At 39.7% G+C, this 12,363-nt stretch overlaps 1 protein-coding gene across 9 annotated transcripts in view; it reads right to left on the bottom strand.

The window, feature by feature from the left end:
- The window catches only part of LOC134293327 (stomatin-like), a 29,433-nt gene that overhangs the window by 16,371 nt on the left and 699 nt on the right, over nucleotides 1-12,363 (bottom strand). For 4 of the 9 annotated variants that reach the window (XM_062960592.1, XM_062960587.1, XM_062960588.1 and 1 more), the window contains exons 1-3: nucleotides 4,695-5,781; nucleotides 2,115-2,218; nucleotides 1,812-1,884 (exon numbers count right to left, since the gene is read on the bottom strand). In XM_062960592.1, the coding sequence (XP_062816662.1) occupies nucleotides 1,812-1,884; nucleotides 2,115-2,218; nucleotides 4,695-4,896 (379 nt within the window). In that variant the 5' untranslated portion in view covers nucleotides 4,897-5,781. Of the gene's footprint in view, nucleotides 1-1,811; nucleotides 1,885-2,114; nucleotides 2,219-4,694; nucleotides 5,782-8,581; nucleotides 8,691-11,717; nucleotides 11,867-12,363 lie in introns of those variants that run through there. The other 5 variants (XM_062960589.1, XM_062960594.1, XM_062960595.1 and 2 more) reach the window with 5 other exon arrangements.

Below are 12,363 nucleotides of genomic sequence, written 5' to 3' on the forward strand. Positions count from 1 at the left end.
TGTCAATGTCTATTGTTTCCAAATGCCGCCAGAGATCTTTTGGCACGGCACCCAATTATTATTATTATTATTATTATTATTATTATTATTATTATTATTACCCCACTTTTCTCTCTGCGAGACTCAAAGCAGCTAGGTATCTATCATCAGCATTAGAATTTATTATCATTATTATGTTTATTGTTATTATATTTATGTTTATTTATGCCCCACTTTTCCCTCCACAATGAGACTCAAAGCAGCTATATATCTATCATCATTAGAATTTATTATCATTATTATGTTTATTATTATTATGTTTGTTTATTTATACCTCACTTTTCTCTCCACAAGGAGACTCAAAGTAGAGTCAAAATAGACTCAAATGTATCTATTATTAGCATTAGAATGTTATTATTATTATTATGTTTATTATGTATATTATTATGATGTTTATTTTATCCTGCTTTTTCTCTCCACAAGGAGACTCATAGCCGTTATGTATCTATTATTAGCATTATAATTTATTATTATTATTATTATTATTATTATTATTATTATTATTATTATTATTATTATTATTATTGTAAGACACAGCAAACAAGATCGATATGCTGGATTTCGTATCACAAAATCACAAGTCGAACACTTCCCAAGTGTCTAGGACTGTGTGATGTATTTTCGGATGATGTGTGCAGATCTCACCAGGGTGGCCTTTTGCAGTTTGTCAATGTCTGTTGTTTCCAAATGCCGGCTGAGATCTTTTGGCATGGCACCCAATGTGCCCATCACCGCGGGACCACCTGCACTGGTTTCTGCCAGAGTCTTTGAAGTTCAATCTTGAGGTCCTGAGAGTTTTTCCTGTTGTTTTTCATCAATGCGACTGTCACCTGGGATGGCAACATCGATGATCCAAACCTTTTTCTTTTCCACAACTATGATGTCTGGTGTGTTGTGTTCCAGAACTTTGTCAGTCTGGATTCGGAAGTCCCACAGTATCTTTGCTGCTCATTTTCCAAGACTTTTGCAGGTTTGTGATCCCACCAGTTCTTTGCTGCTGGCAGGTGGTACTTGAGGCATAAGTTCCAATGAATCATTTGAGCCACATAGTTGAGCCTCTGTTTGTAGTCTGTCTGAGCGATTTTCTTACAGCAGCTGAGGATATGATCAATGGTTTCGTCAGCTTCCTTGCACAGTCTGCATTTTGGGTCATCAGCTGATTTTTCGATCTTGGCCTGAATGGCCTTTGTCCTGATGTCTTGCTCCTGGGCTGCAAGGATCAGGCCTTCTGTCTCCTTCTTCAGGGTCCCATTCGTGAGCCAGAGCCAGGTCTTCTCCTTATCACCTTTTCCTTCAATTTTGTCAAGGAATCTTTCCATGCAGTGTTTTGTTGTGCCAGCTGTCAGCTCTAGTTTGTAGTGCGGTTTTCTTGTACTGGTTTTTTGTCTGCTGTGCTTTGAGGAGTTTCTGATTTTTGACTTCAATCAAAGCAGGTTCTTCACTTTGCTTTACATCTTCTGCCAGGGCATGTTCTTCTTCTGTGACGGCTTGTTTTACTTGCAAGAGTCCTCTGCCCCCTGATCTTCTAGGCAGATATAGCCGGTCAACATCACTGCGAGGCTCATGAATGGTCATGAGTTTTCTTGTTTTTCTGTCCAAATTGTCCAGTTCCATCTGTGTCCAGTTTATGCCAGCAGTATATCTTATGACAGGTATGGCCCAGGTGTTTATGGCCTTGGTGGTGTTGCCTCCATTGAGCTTGCTTTTGAGAATTTTTCTGACCCTTTGTGTGTATTATTGTGATGGAAATGGAATTAAAATAGTTCCCTTACCCGGCCGTACCTCCGCTCCTTTCCGCATGTGTCCCAGCCTTAAGATGACAACTTGCTCGTATTCCTTGACAATCTGCAAAGGAGGAAAACAGTACAGATGACTGTGAAATTGTCTTAGTCCTGGTGAATTTTGCCAGGCTGTTAGGAATTGTGGGAGTTGAAGTCCAAAACACCTGGACGGCTGAAGTTGGCCCATGCCTGGTTGTTAGAGGAAAGTCTGGGTCCCCGAAAGCTGTTACGGGAGCCACAACTTTTTGCATTATTATTCGAAGTCATAAGTAATTTCCAAATAGATGATTTTACCTGCAGACACATCCAGACAGAAACGGGGAAAGTCAGGATGAGGACGAGGTACGAAAGCAGCACCAAGACCCACTCGCCCGGTTGCAGGCTCTGATCCAACTTCTCTGGGGGTTAAAGAAAGAAAAGGCTATTATTATTATTATTATTATTATTATTATTACCTACCTCGATGTATGGCTCATATGTGTCACTATGTAAGCAAGAAACCTATTATTATTATTATTATATTATTATTATTATTATTATTACCTACCTCGACGTATGGCTCATATGTGTCACTATGTAAGCAAGAAACCTATTATCATTATTATTATTATTTTATTATTATTTTATTATTAATAATATTACCTACCTCAACGTATGGCTTATATGTGTCACTATGTAAGCAAGAAACCTATTATTATTATTATTATTATTACCTACCTCAACATATGGCTCATATGTGTCACTATGTAAGCAAGAAACCTATTATTATTATTATTACCTACCTCGACGTATGGCTTATATGTGTCACTATGTAAGCAAGAAACCTATTATTATTATTATTATTACCTACCTCGACATATGGCTCATATGTGTCACTATGTAAGCAAGAAACCTATTATTATTATTATTATTACCTACCTTGACGTATGGCTCATATGTGTCACTATGTAAGCAAGAAACCTATTATTATTTTTATTATTATTATTATTATTACCTACCTCGACATATGGCTCATATGTGTCACTATGTAAGCAAGAAACCTATTATTATTATTATTATTACCTACCTCGACGTATGGCTTATATGTGTCACTATGTAAGCAAGAAACCTATTATTATTATTATTATTATTATTATTATTATTATTATTATTACCTACCTCGACATATGGCTCATATGTGTCACTATGTAAGCAAGAAACCTATTATTATTATTATTATTATTACCTACCTCGACGTATGGCTCATATGTGTCACTATGTAAGCAAGAAACCTATTATTATTATTATTATTATTATTATTATTATTACCTACCTCGACATATGGCTCATATGTGTCACTATGTAAGCAAGAAACCTATTATCATTATTATTATTATTATTTTATTATTATATTATTATTAATATTACCTACCTCGACGTATGGCTTATATGTGTCACTATGTAAGCAAGAAACCTATTATTATTATTATTATTATTATTACCTACCTCGACATATGGCTCATATGTGTCACTATGTAAGCAAGAAACCTATTATTATTATTATTATTACCTACCTCGACGTATGGCTCATATGTGTCACTATGTAAGCAAGAAACCTATTATTATTATTATTATTATTATTATTATTATTATTATTATTATTATTATTACCTACCTCGACATATGGCTCATATGTGTCACTATGTAAGCAAGAAACCTATTATTATTATTATTATTACCTACCTCGACATATGGCTCATATGTGTCACTATGTAAGCAAGAAACCTATTATTATTATTATTACCTACCTCGACGTATGGCTTATATGTGTCACTATGTAAGCAAGAAACCTATTATTATTATTATTATTACCTACCTCGACATATGGCTCATATGTGTCACTATGTAAGCAAGAAACCTATTATTATTATTATTACCTACCTCGACGTATGGCTTATATGTGTCACTATGTAAGCAAGAAACCTATTATTATTATTATTATTATTATTATTACCTACCTCGACATATGGCTCATATGTGTCACTATGTAAGCAAGAAACCTATTATTATTATTATTATTATTATTATTATTATTACCTACCTCGACATATGGCTCATATGTGTCACTATGTAAGCAAGAAACCTATTATCATTATTATTATTATTATTTTATTATTTTATTATTATTAATATTACCTACCTCGACGTATGGCTTATATGTGTCACTATGTAAGCAAGAAACCTATTATTATTATTATTATTATTACCTACCTCGACGTATGGCTCATATGTGTCACTATGTAAGCAAGAAACCTATTATTATTATTATTATTATTATTATTATTATTATTATTACCTACCACGACCTATGGCTCATATGTGTCACTATGTAATCAAGAAACCTATTATTATTATTATTACCTACCACGACGTATGGCTCATATGTGTCACTATGTAAGCAAGAAACCTATTATTATTATTATTATTATTATTATTATTATTACCTACCTCGACGTATGGCTCATATGTGTCACTACAGTATGTAAGCATGAAACCTATTATTATTATTATTATTATTATTATTATTATTATTATTATTATTACCTGCCTCACCTTATGGCTTACATGTGTCAATATGGAAGTATGATGCTAATAATAATAATAATAATAATAATAATAATAAAACCTTATTTATATACCGCTCCATTTCCTCAAGAGGACTCAGGGCGGTTTCCAATATCAGTACAAAAAACATTTGATGGTCAAAAGCATCATACAACAAACTTAAAAATTATAAACATAGTAAATAATAATAATAATAATAATAATAATAATAATAATAATAATAATAATAATAATAATGTAAAGGGCCCCTCTCCGGCAGGCTCTGTTTACCTGCCTTTCTGTGAGACAGTCCTACAATTGCAGGTGGGTTCGGCCTTTTTGAGAGCCTCTTCTTTGCCAGCTGAGCAGAGATATCGACTTGCTCTTCCTCCATGAGGACTAGCGCCAAGCCCACCTGCACACACCTCAGAGGCCGCCCACACCTTGGGCGCCTGGCTCGCCTGGCAACAGCGGAACTCAGTGCCACTTCCATGGCCGCGTTCTAGCTGCTGAACTTGCTGACCAGTGGTTCGAATTCCAGGGAGTGGGTGAGCTCCCGCTGTTAGCCCCAGCTTCTGCCAACCCAGCAGTTCGAAAACATGCAAAGGTGAGTAGATCAATAGGTACCACTCTGGAGCTCTATGGAGTCATGCCAGTGGCCGCATGACCTTGGAGGTGTCTACGGACAACGCCAGCTGTACGGACATTCGAAAACATGCATAGGTGAGTAGATCAATAGGTACTGCTCCGGCAGGAAGGTAAGAGCGCTCTATGCAGTCATGTCAATGGCCACATGACCTTGGAGGCGTCTACAGACAACGCCGGCTCTATGGACAACGTCAATCTAGCAGTTCAAAAACATGCATAGGTGAGTAGATCAATAGGTACTGCTCCGGCAGGAAGGTAACAGCGCTCTATGCAGTCATGTCAATGGCCACATGACCTTGGAGGCGTCTACAGACAACGCCGGCTCTATGGACAACGTCAATCTAGCAGTTTAAAAACATGCAAATGTGAGTAGATCAATTGGTACTGCTCCAGCGGGAAGGTAACAGCGCTCTATGCAGTCATGTCAATGGCCACATGACCTTGGAGGTGTCTACAGACAACGCCGGTCTATGGACAACGTCAATCTAGCAGTTCAAAAACATGCATAGGTGAGTAGATCAATAGGTACTGCTCCGGCAGGAAGGTAACAGCGCTCTATGCAGTCATGTCAATGGCCACATGACCTTGGAGGCGTCTACAGACAACGCCGGCTCTATGGACAACGTCAATCTAGCAGTTTAAAAACATGCAAATGTGAGTAGATCAATTGGTACTGCTCCAGCGGGAAGGTAACAGCGCTCTATGCAGTCATGTCAATGGCCACATGACCTTGGAGGTGTCTACAGGCAACGCCGGTCTATGGACAACGTCAATCTAGCAGTTCAAAAACATGCATAGGTGAGTAGATCAATAGGTACTGCTCCGGCAGGAAGGTAACAGCGCTCTATGCAGTCATGTCAATGGCCACATGACCTTGGAGGCGTCTACAGACAACGCCGGCTCTATGGACAACGTCAATCTAGCAGTTCAAAAACATGCATAGGTGAGTAGATCAATAGGTACTGCTCCGGCAGGAAGGTAACAGCGCTCTATGCAGTCATGTCAATGGCCACATGACCTTGGAGGCGTCTACAGACAACGCCGGCTCTATGGACAACGTCAATCTAGCAGTTCAAAAACATGCATAGGTGAGTAGATCAATAGGTACTGCTCCGGCAGGAAGGTAACAGCGCTCTATGCAGTCATGTCAATGGCCACATGACCTTGGAGGTGTCTACAGACAATGCCGGTCTATGGACAACGTCAATCTAGCAGTTCAAAAACATGCATAGGTGAGTAGATCAATAGGTACTGCTCCGGCAGGAAGGTAACAGCGCTCTATGCAGTCATGTCAATGGCCACATGACCTTGGAGGCGTCTACAGACAACGCCGGCTCTATGGACAACGTCAATCTAGCAGTTCAAAAACATGCATAGGTGAGTAGATCAATAGGTACTGCTCCGGCAGGAAGGTAACAGCGCTCTATGCAGTCATGTCAATGGCCACATGACCTTGGAGGTGTCTACAGACAATGCCGGTCTATGGACAACGTCAATCTAGCAGTTCAAAAACATGCATAGGTGAGTAGATCAATAGGTACTGCTCCGGCAGGAAGGTAACAGCGCTCTATGCAGTCATGTCAATGGCCACATGACCTTGGAGGCGTCTACAGACAACGCCGGCTCTATGGACAACGTCAATCTAGCAGTTCAAAAACATGCATAGGTGAGTAGATCAATAGGTACTGCTCCGGCAGGAAGGTAACAGCGCTCTATGCAGTCATGTCAATGGCCACATGACCTTGGAGGCGTCTACAGACAACGCCGGCTCTATGGACAACGTCAATCTAGCAGTTCAAAAACATGCATAGGTGAGTAGATCAATAGGTACTGCTCCGGCAGGAAGGTAACAGCGCTCTATGCAGTCATGTCAATGGCCACATGACCTTGGAGGTGTCTACAGACAATGCCGGTCTATGGACAACGTCAATCTAGCAGTTCAAAAACATGCATAGGTGAGTAGATCAATAGGTACTGCTCCGGCAGGAAGGTAACAGCGCTCTATGCAGTCATGTCAATGGCCACATGACCTTGGAGGCGTCTACAGACAACGCCGGCTCTATGGACAACGTCAATCTAGCAGTTCAAAAACATGCATAGGTGAGTAGATCAATAGGTACTGCTCCGGCAGGAAGGTAACAGCGCTCTATGCAGTCATGTCAATGGCCACATGACCTTGGAGGCGTCTACAGACAACGCCGGCTCTATGGACAACGTCAATCTAGCAGTTCAAAAACATGCATAGGTGAGTAGATCAATAGGTACTGCTCCGGCAGGAAGGTAACAGCGCTCTATGCAGTCATGTCAATGGCCACATGACCTTGGAGGTGTCTACAGACAATGCCGGTCTATGGACAACGTCAATCTAGCAGTTCAAAAACATACATAGGTGAGTAGATCAATAGGTACTGCTCCGGCAGGAAGGTAATGGTGCTCCATGGAGTCATGTTAATAACCACATGACCTTGGAAGCACCTATGGACAATGCTGTTTCTAAGGACAACACCAACCTAGCAGTTCGATAACATGCATAGATGAGTAGATCAATAGGTACTGCTCCGGTGGGAAGGTAACAGCGTTCCATGGAGTCATGTTAATAACCACATGACCTTGGAAGCACCTATGGACAATGCTGTTTCTAAGGACAATGCCAACCTAGCAGTTCGAAAACATGCATAGATGAGTAGATCAATAGGTACTGCTCCGGTGGGAAGGTAACAGCGTTCCATGGAGTCATGTTAATAACCACATGACCTTGGAAGCACCTATGGACAATGCTGTTTCTAAGGACAATGCCAACCTAGCAGTTCGAAAACATGTATAGATGAGTAGATCAATAGGTACTGCTCCAGCGGGAAGGTAATGGCGTTCCATGGAGTCATGTTAATAACCACATGACCTTGGAAGCACCTATGGACAATGCTGTTTCTAAGGACAACACCAACCTAGCAGTTCGAAAACATGCATAGGTGAGTAGATCAATAGGTACTGCTCCGGCGGGAAAGTAACGGCGCTCCATGGAGTCATACCAGTGGCTACATGACTGTGGAGGTGTCTACGGACAACGCCGGCTCTACAGACAATGTCAATCTAGCAGTTCGAAAACATGCAAATGTGAGTAGATCAATAGGTACTGCTCCGGCAGGAAAGTAACAGCGCTCCATGGAGTCATGTCAATGGCCACATGACATGTGAGTAGATCAATAGGTACTGCTCTTGTGTCGGTAGACACCACTGGCATGACTGCATGGAATGCTGTTACCGTCTCGCCGGAGCAGTACCTATTCATCTACTCACCTTTGCATGTTTTCGAACTGCTAGGTTGGCAGGAGCTGGGGCTAACAGCGGGAGCTCACCCTTCTCCCTGGATTCAAACCGCCAACCTTTCAGTCAGCAAGTTCAGCAGCTCAGCGGTTTAACCTGCTGCACTATTGTGGTCAGGAACATTTCTGATCACAATGCAACCTCTGGAGCAAAAATCTGGAGCAAAACAGGACACTGATGCAACCTGCTTTTCGTATATAAACAACCTGCAAATGCAATGCAATCACGTGCTTATTTTCTTCCCCGGAAGGTGGCATCGCAGGGCAACGAGTCCCATGCATGGCTCCATCCGCGTCTGCATTTTGCAAACGTTTTGCAAAAAGGCCGTAGCAAAGAGCGGGAACGTTCTCCTTTCAAAGGCCCCTTTTGCACTTCCAGATAGAGAGCCTTGTTTTCATGCAAAAAATCAAGCCCGAGGAGGAGACTTGGCTATGGGAATGAGAAGGATAATAATAATTGTTATTATAATTCATAGCAATGCTTAGCCTTCTCTGTCACATCAAGTTCCCAGGACCCCATGGCAGTTCAAGTGGGGCCAAGAGGCAGCATTTCTACCATGTAGTAGCACATGCATCCCGTGTTGTGGAGACTAGGACACGGAACAATGGCTTCAAACTACACGAAAGGAGATTCCACTTGAGCATTAGCAAGAACTTCCTCACTGCGAGAGCGAGCTGTTCAACAGTGGAACTCTCTGCCCCAGACTCTGCTTCTTTGGAGGCTTTTAAGCAGAGGCTGGATGGCCATCTGTCGGGGATGCTTTGGATGTGATTTCCCGCTTTTATTATTTTATATTGTACTAGCTGTGCCCGGCCACGCGTTGCTGTGGCAAAGTGGTGGTGGTATTGGTTAAAAATTGTTGTGTAATTTTTATTTGACGTTATTGGTTTTTTTTAATTAATTTTATTGTAAGTTATCTTTTTATTTATTATATTTTATTATTTTATGTATTATTTTTAGTTATTTTCTGTTATAGTATTTTAGTGTACAGTAGAGTCTCACTTATCCAACACTCGCTTATCCAACGTTCTGGATTATCCAACGCATTTTTGTAGTCAATGTTTTCAATACATCGTGATATTTTGGTGCTAAATTCGTAAATACAGTAATTACTACATAGCATTACTGCGTATTGAACTACTTTTTCTGTCAAATTTGTTGTTAAACATGATGTTTTGGTGTTTAATTTGTAAAATCATAACCTAATTTGATGTGTATTAGGCTTTTTCTTAATCCCTCCTTATTATCCAACATATTCACTTATCCAACGTTCTGCCGGCCCGTTTATGTTGGATAAGTGAGACTCTACTGTATTAATTTTTTAGTGTTTTTTACTTTTAAAAAATTGGGTTGCTAGGAGACCAAGTTGGAGGAGCTTAGCCTTCTAACTGGCAGCAATTGGATAAAAGCAATTATTCCTCTCCCTCTAATTAGGACTTCATTTTTCTTTTCTTTTTGTTGTATCAACCTAGAGGCATGGATGAGGGGTTGTGCTGTCAATTTTCGAGGTTGTGGGGTGTTTACTTTTGTTGTTTTGTCCGCTGCCGTGATGCCATCACTCTTTTATATATATATAGATCGTTGTGTTTTATTCTGTTTTTTTAAATGTAGTATTCGTGCGGCCCGCTCGTGTTATATTGCTGTATTGATCTTATGTTGTACTGTTTATTTTATGTAATGTATTATTTAATTGTATTATGTTATGGTTTATTGTATTGTCTTGGGCATGGCCCCATGTAAGCCGCCCCAAGTCCCCATTGGGGAGATGGTGGCGGGGTATAAATAAAGTTTTATTATTATTATTATTATTATTATTATTATTATTACTTATGTTTGTGTTTTGCTCTTTGGGTCTGGCCCCATGTGAGCCGCCACGAGTCCCCTCGGACTCGGAATAATAATAAAGTATTATTATTATTATTATTATTATTATTATTATTATTATTATTATTTTATTATTATGACACAGCAAACAAGATAGATATGCTGGATTTCATATCACAAAATCATTATTATTATTATTGTTGTTGTTGTTGTTGTTGTTGTATAACACAGCAAACAAGATAGATATGCTGGATTTCGTATCACAAAATCACAAGTCGAACACTTCCCAAGTGTCTAGGGCTGTGTGATGTATTTTCAGATGATGCGTGCAGATCCCAGTAGGGTGGCCTTTTGCAGTTGGCAGATCATTATTATTATTATTATTATTATTATTATTATTATTATTATTATTTTATGACACAGCAAACAAGATAGATATGCTGGATTTCGTATCACAAAATCAAAGTCGAACACTTCCCAAGTGTCTAGGACTGTGTGATGTATTTTCAGATGATGCGTGCAGATTCCAGTAGGGTGGCCTTTTGCAGTTGGCAGATTATTATTATTATTATTATTATTATTACTATTTTATGACACAGCAAACAAGATAGATATGCTGGATTTCGTATCACAAAATCACAAGTCGAACACTTCCCAAGTGTCTAGGACTGTGTGATATATTTTCGGATGATGCGCACAGATCCCAGTAGGGTGGCCTTTTGCAGTTGGCAGATTATTATTATTATTATTATTATTATTATTATTACTATTTTATGACACAGCAAACAAGCTAGATATGCTGGATTTCGTATCACAAAATCACAAGTCGAACACTTCCCAAGTGTCTAGGGCTGTGTGATGTATTTTCAGGTGATGCGTGCAGACCCCAGTAGGGTGGCCTTTTGCAGTTGGCAGATCATTATTATTATTATTATTATTATTATTATTATTATTATTATTATTATTATTTTATGACACAGCAAACAAGATAGATATGCTGAATTTCGTATCACAAAATCACAAGTCGAACACTTCCCAAGTGTCTAGGACTGTGTGATATATTTTCGGATGATGCGCACAGATCCCAGTAGGGTGGCCTTTTGCAGTTGGCAGATCGTGATTTTGTCAATGTCTATTGTTTCCAAATGCCGGCTGAGATCTTTTGGCATGGCACCCAATGTGCCCATCACCACCGGGACCACCTGCACTGGTTTCTGCCAGAGTCTTTGAATTATTATTATTATGTTATTATTATTATTATTATTATTATTATTATTATTATTATTATTATTATTAGTCTAGTTTGCTGTTGACCTAAGCAGCCCGAAAGACAGGTGCATCTCTCAAGTAGGAAATTTAGGTACCGCTTTAGGTGGGGAGGCTAATTTAACTAATTTAAAACACCATAAAGCGGTGTGGAATGTTTCCCGAAACATGTTCTCTTTCTCTTCCTGTTGTGCATGCGTGTGCGTGTAGGGTGTAGGAACTCATTTCCCGTTGCAGAAGCCACAGGAGCACCTTGGTTTCGTGCAGGTTGTGCAAGGCCTCGCAAGGGTGTCGCTCCCAAAGACCAACCAGGCCTTAAAAGGAGATTTAGTCCTCCGCTCCCATAAGACTTCCCTCTTGGCGATCATTACCATCCGGTTACTGGAAAGTCTTCTCTCTGACTGCAAAAATGAATATAGTTTGACACCATTGAATGCAAGAAAGTAAGAAACCATCAGGGCCAGCTAACACATATGTAGGAATCTGCCCTGAGTCCCCTCGGGGAGATAGGGTGGAATATAAATAAAGTTATTATTATTATTATTATTATTATTATTATTATTATTATTATTATTATTCCCCCCAGGCAGGAAGCAGCCAAGCTTTGAAGCTGAAAGGCTATTCAATGCTATACAAAGCAAGAAAGCAAGGAACAATCAGGGCCAGCTAATATGTATGTTGGAATCCGCCCTGAGTCCCCTCGGGGAGATTGGGAGGAATATAAATAAAGTTTTTATTATTATTAGTAGTAGTAGTAGTAGTATTCCCTCCAGGCAGGAAGCAGCCAGGCTTTGAAGCTGCAAGGCTATTCAATGCTATACAAAGCAAGAAAGCAAGGAACAATCAGGGCCAGCTAATATGTATGTTGGAATCCGCCCTGAGTCCCCTCGGGGAGATT

Source organism: Anolis carolinensis, unplaced genomic scaffold (genome assembly GCF_035594765.1).
Source record: "Anolis carolinensis isolate JA03-04 unplaced genomic scaffold, rAnoCar3.1.pri scaffold_7, whole genome shotgun sequence".
Lineage (NCBI taxonomy): Eukaryota > Metazoa > Chordata > Lepidosauria > Squamata > Dactyloidae > Anolis > Anolis carolinensis.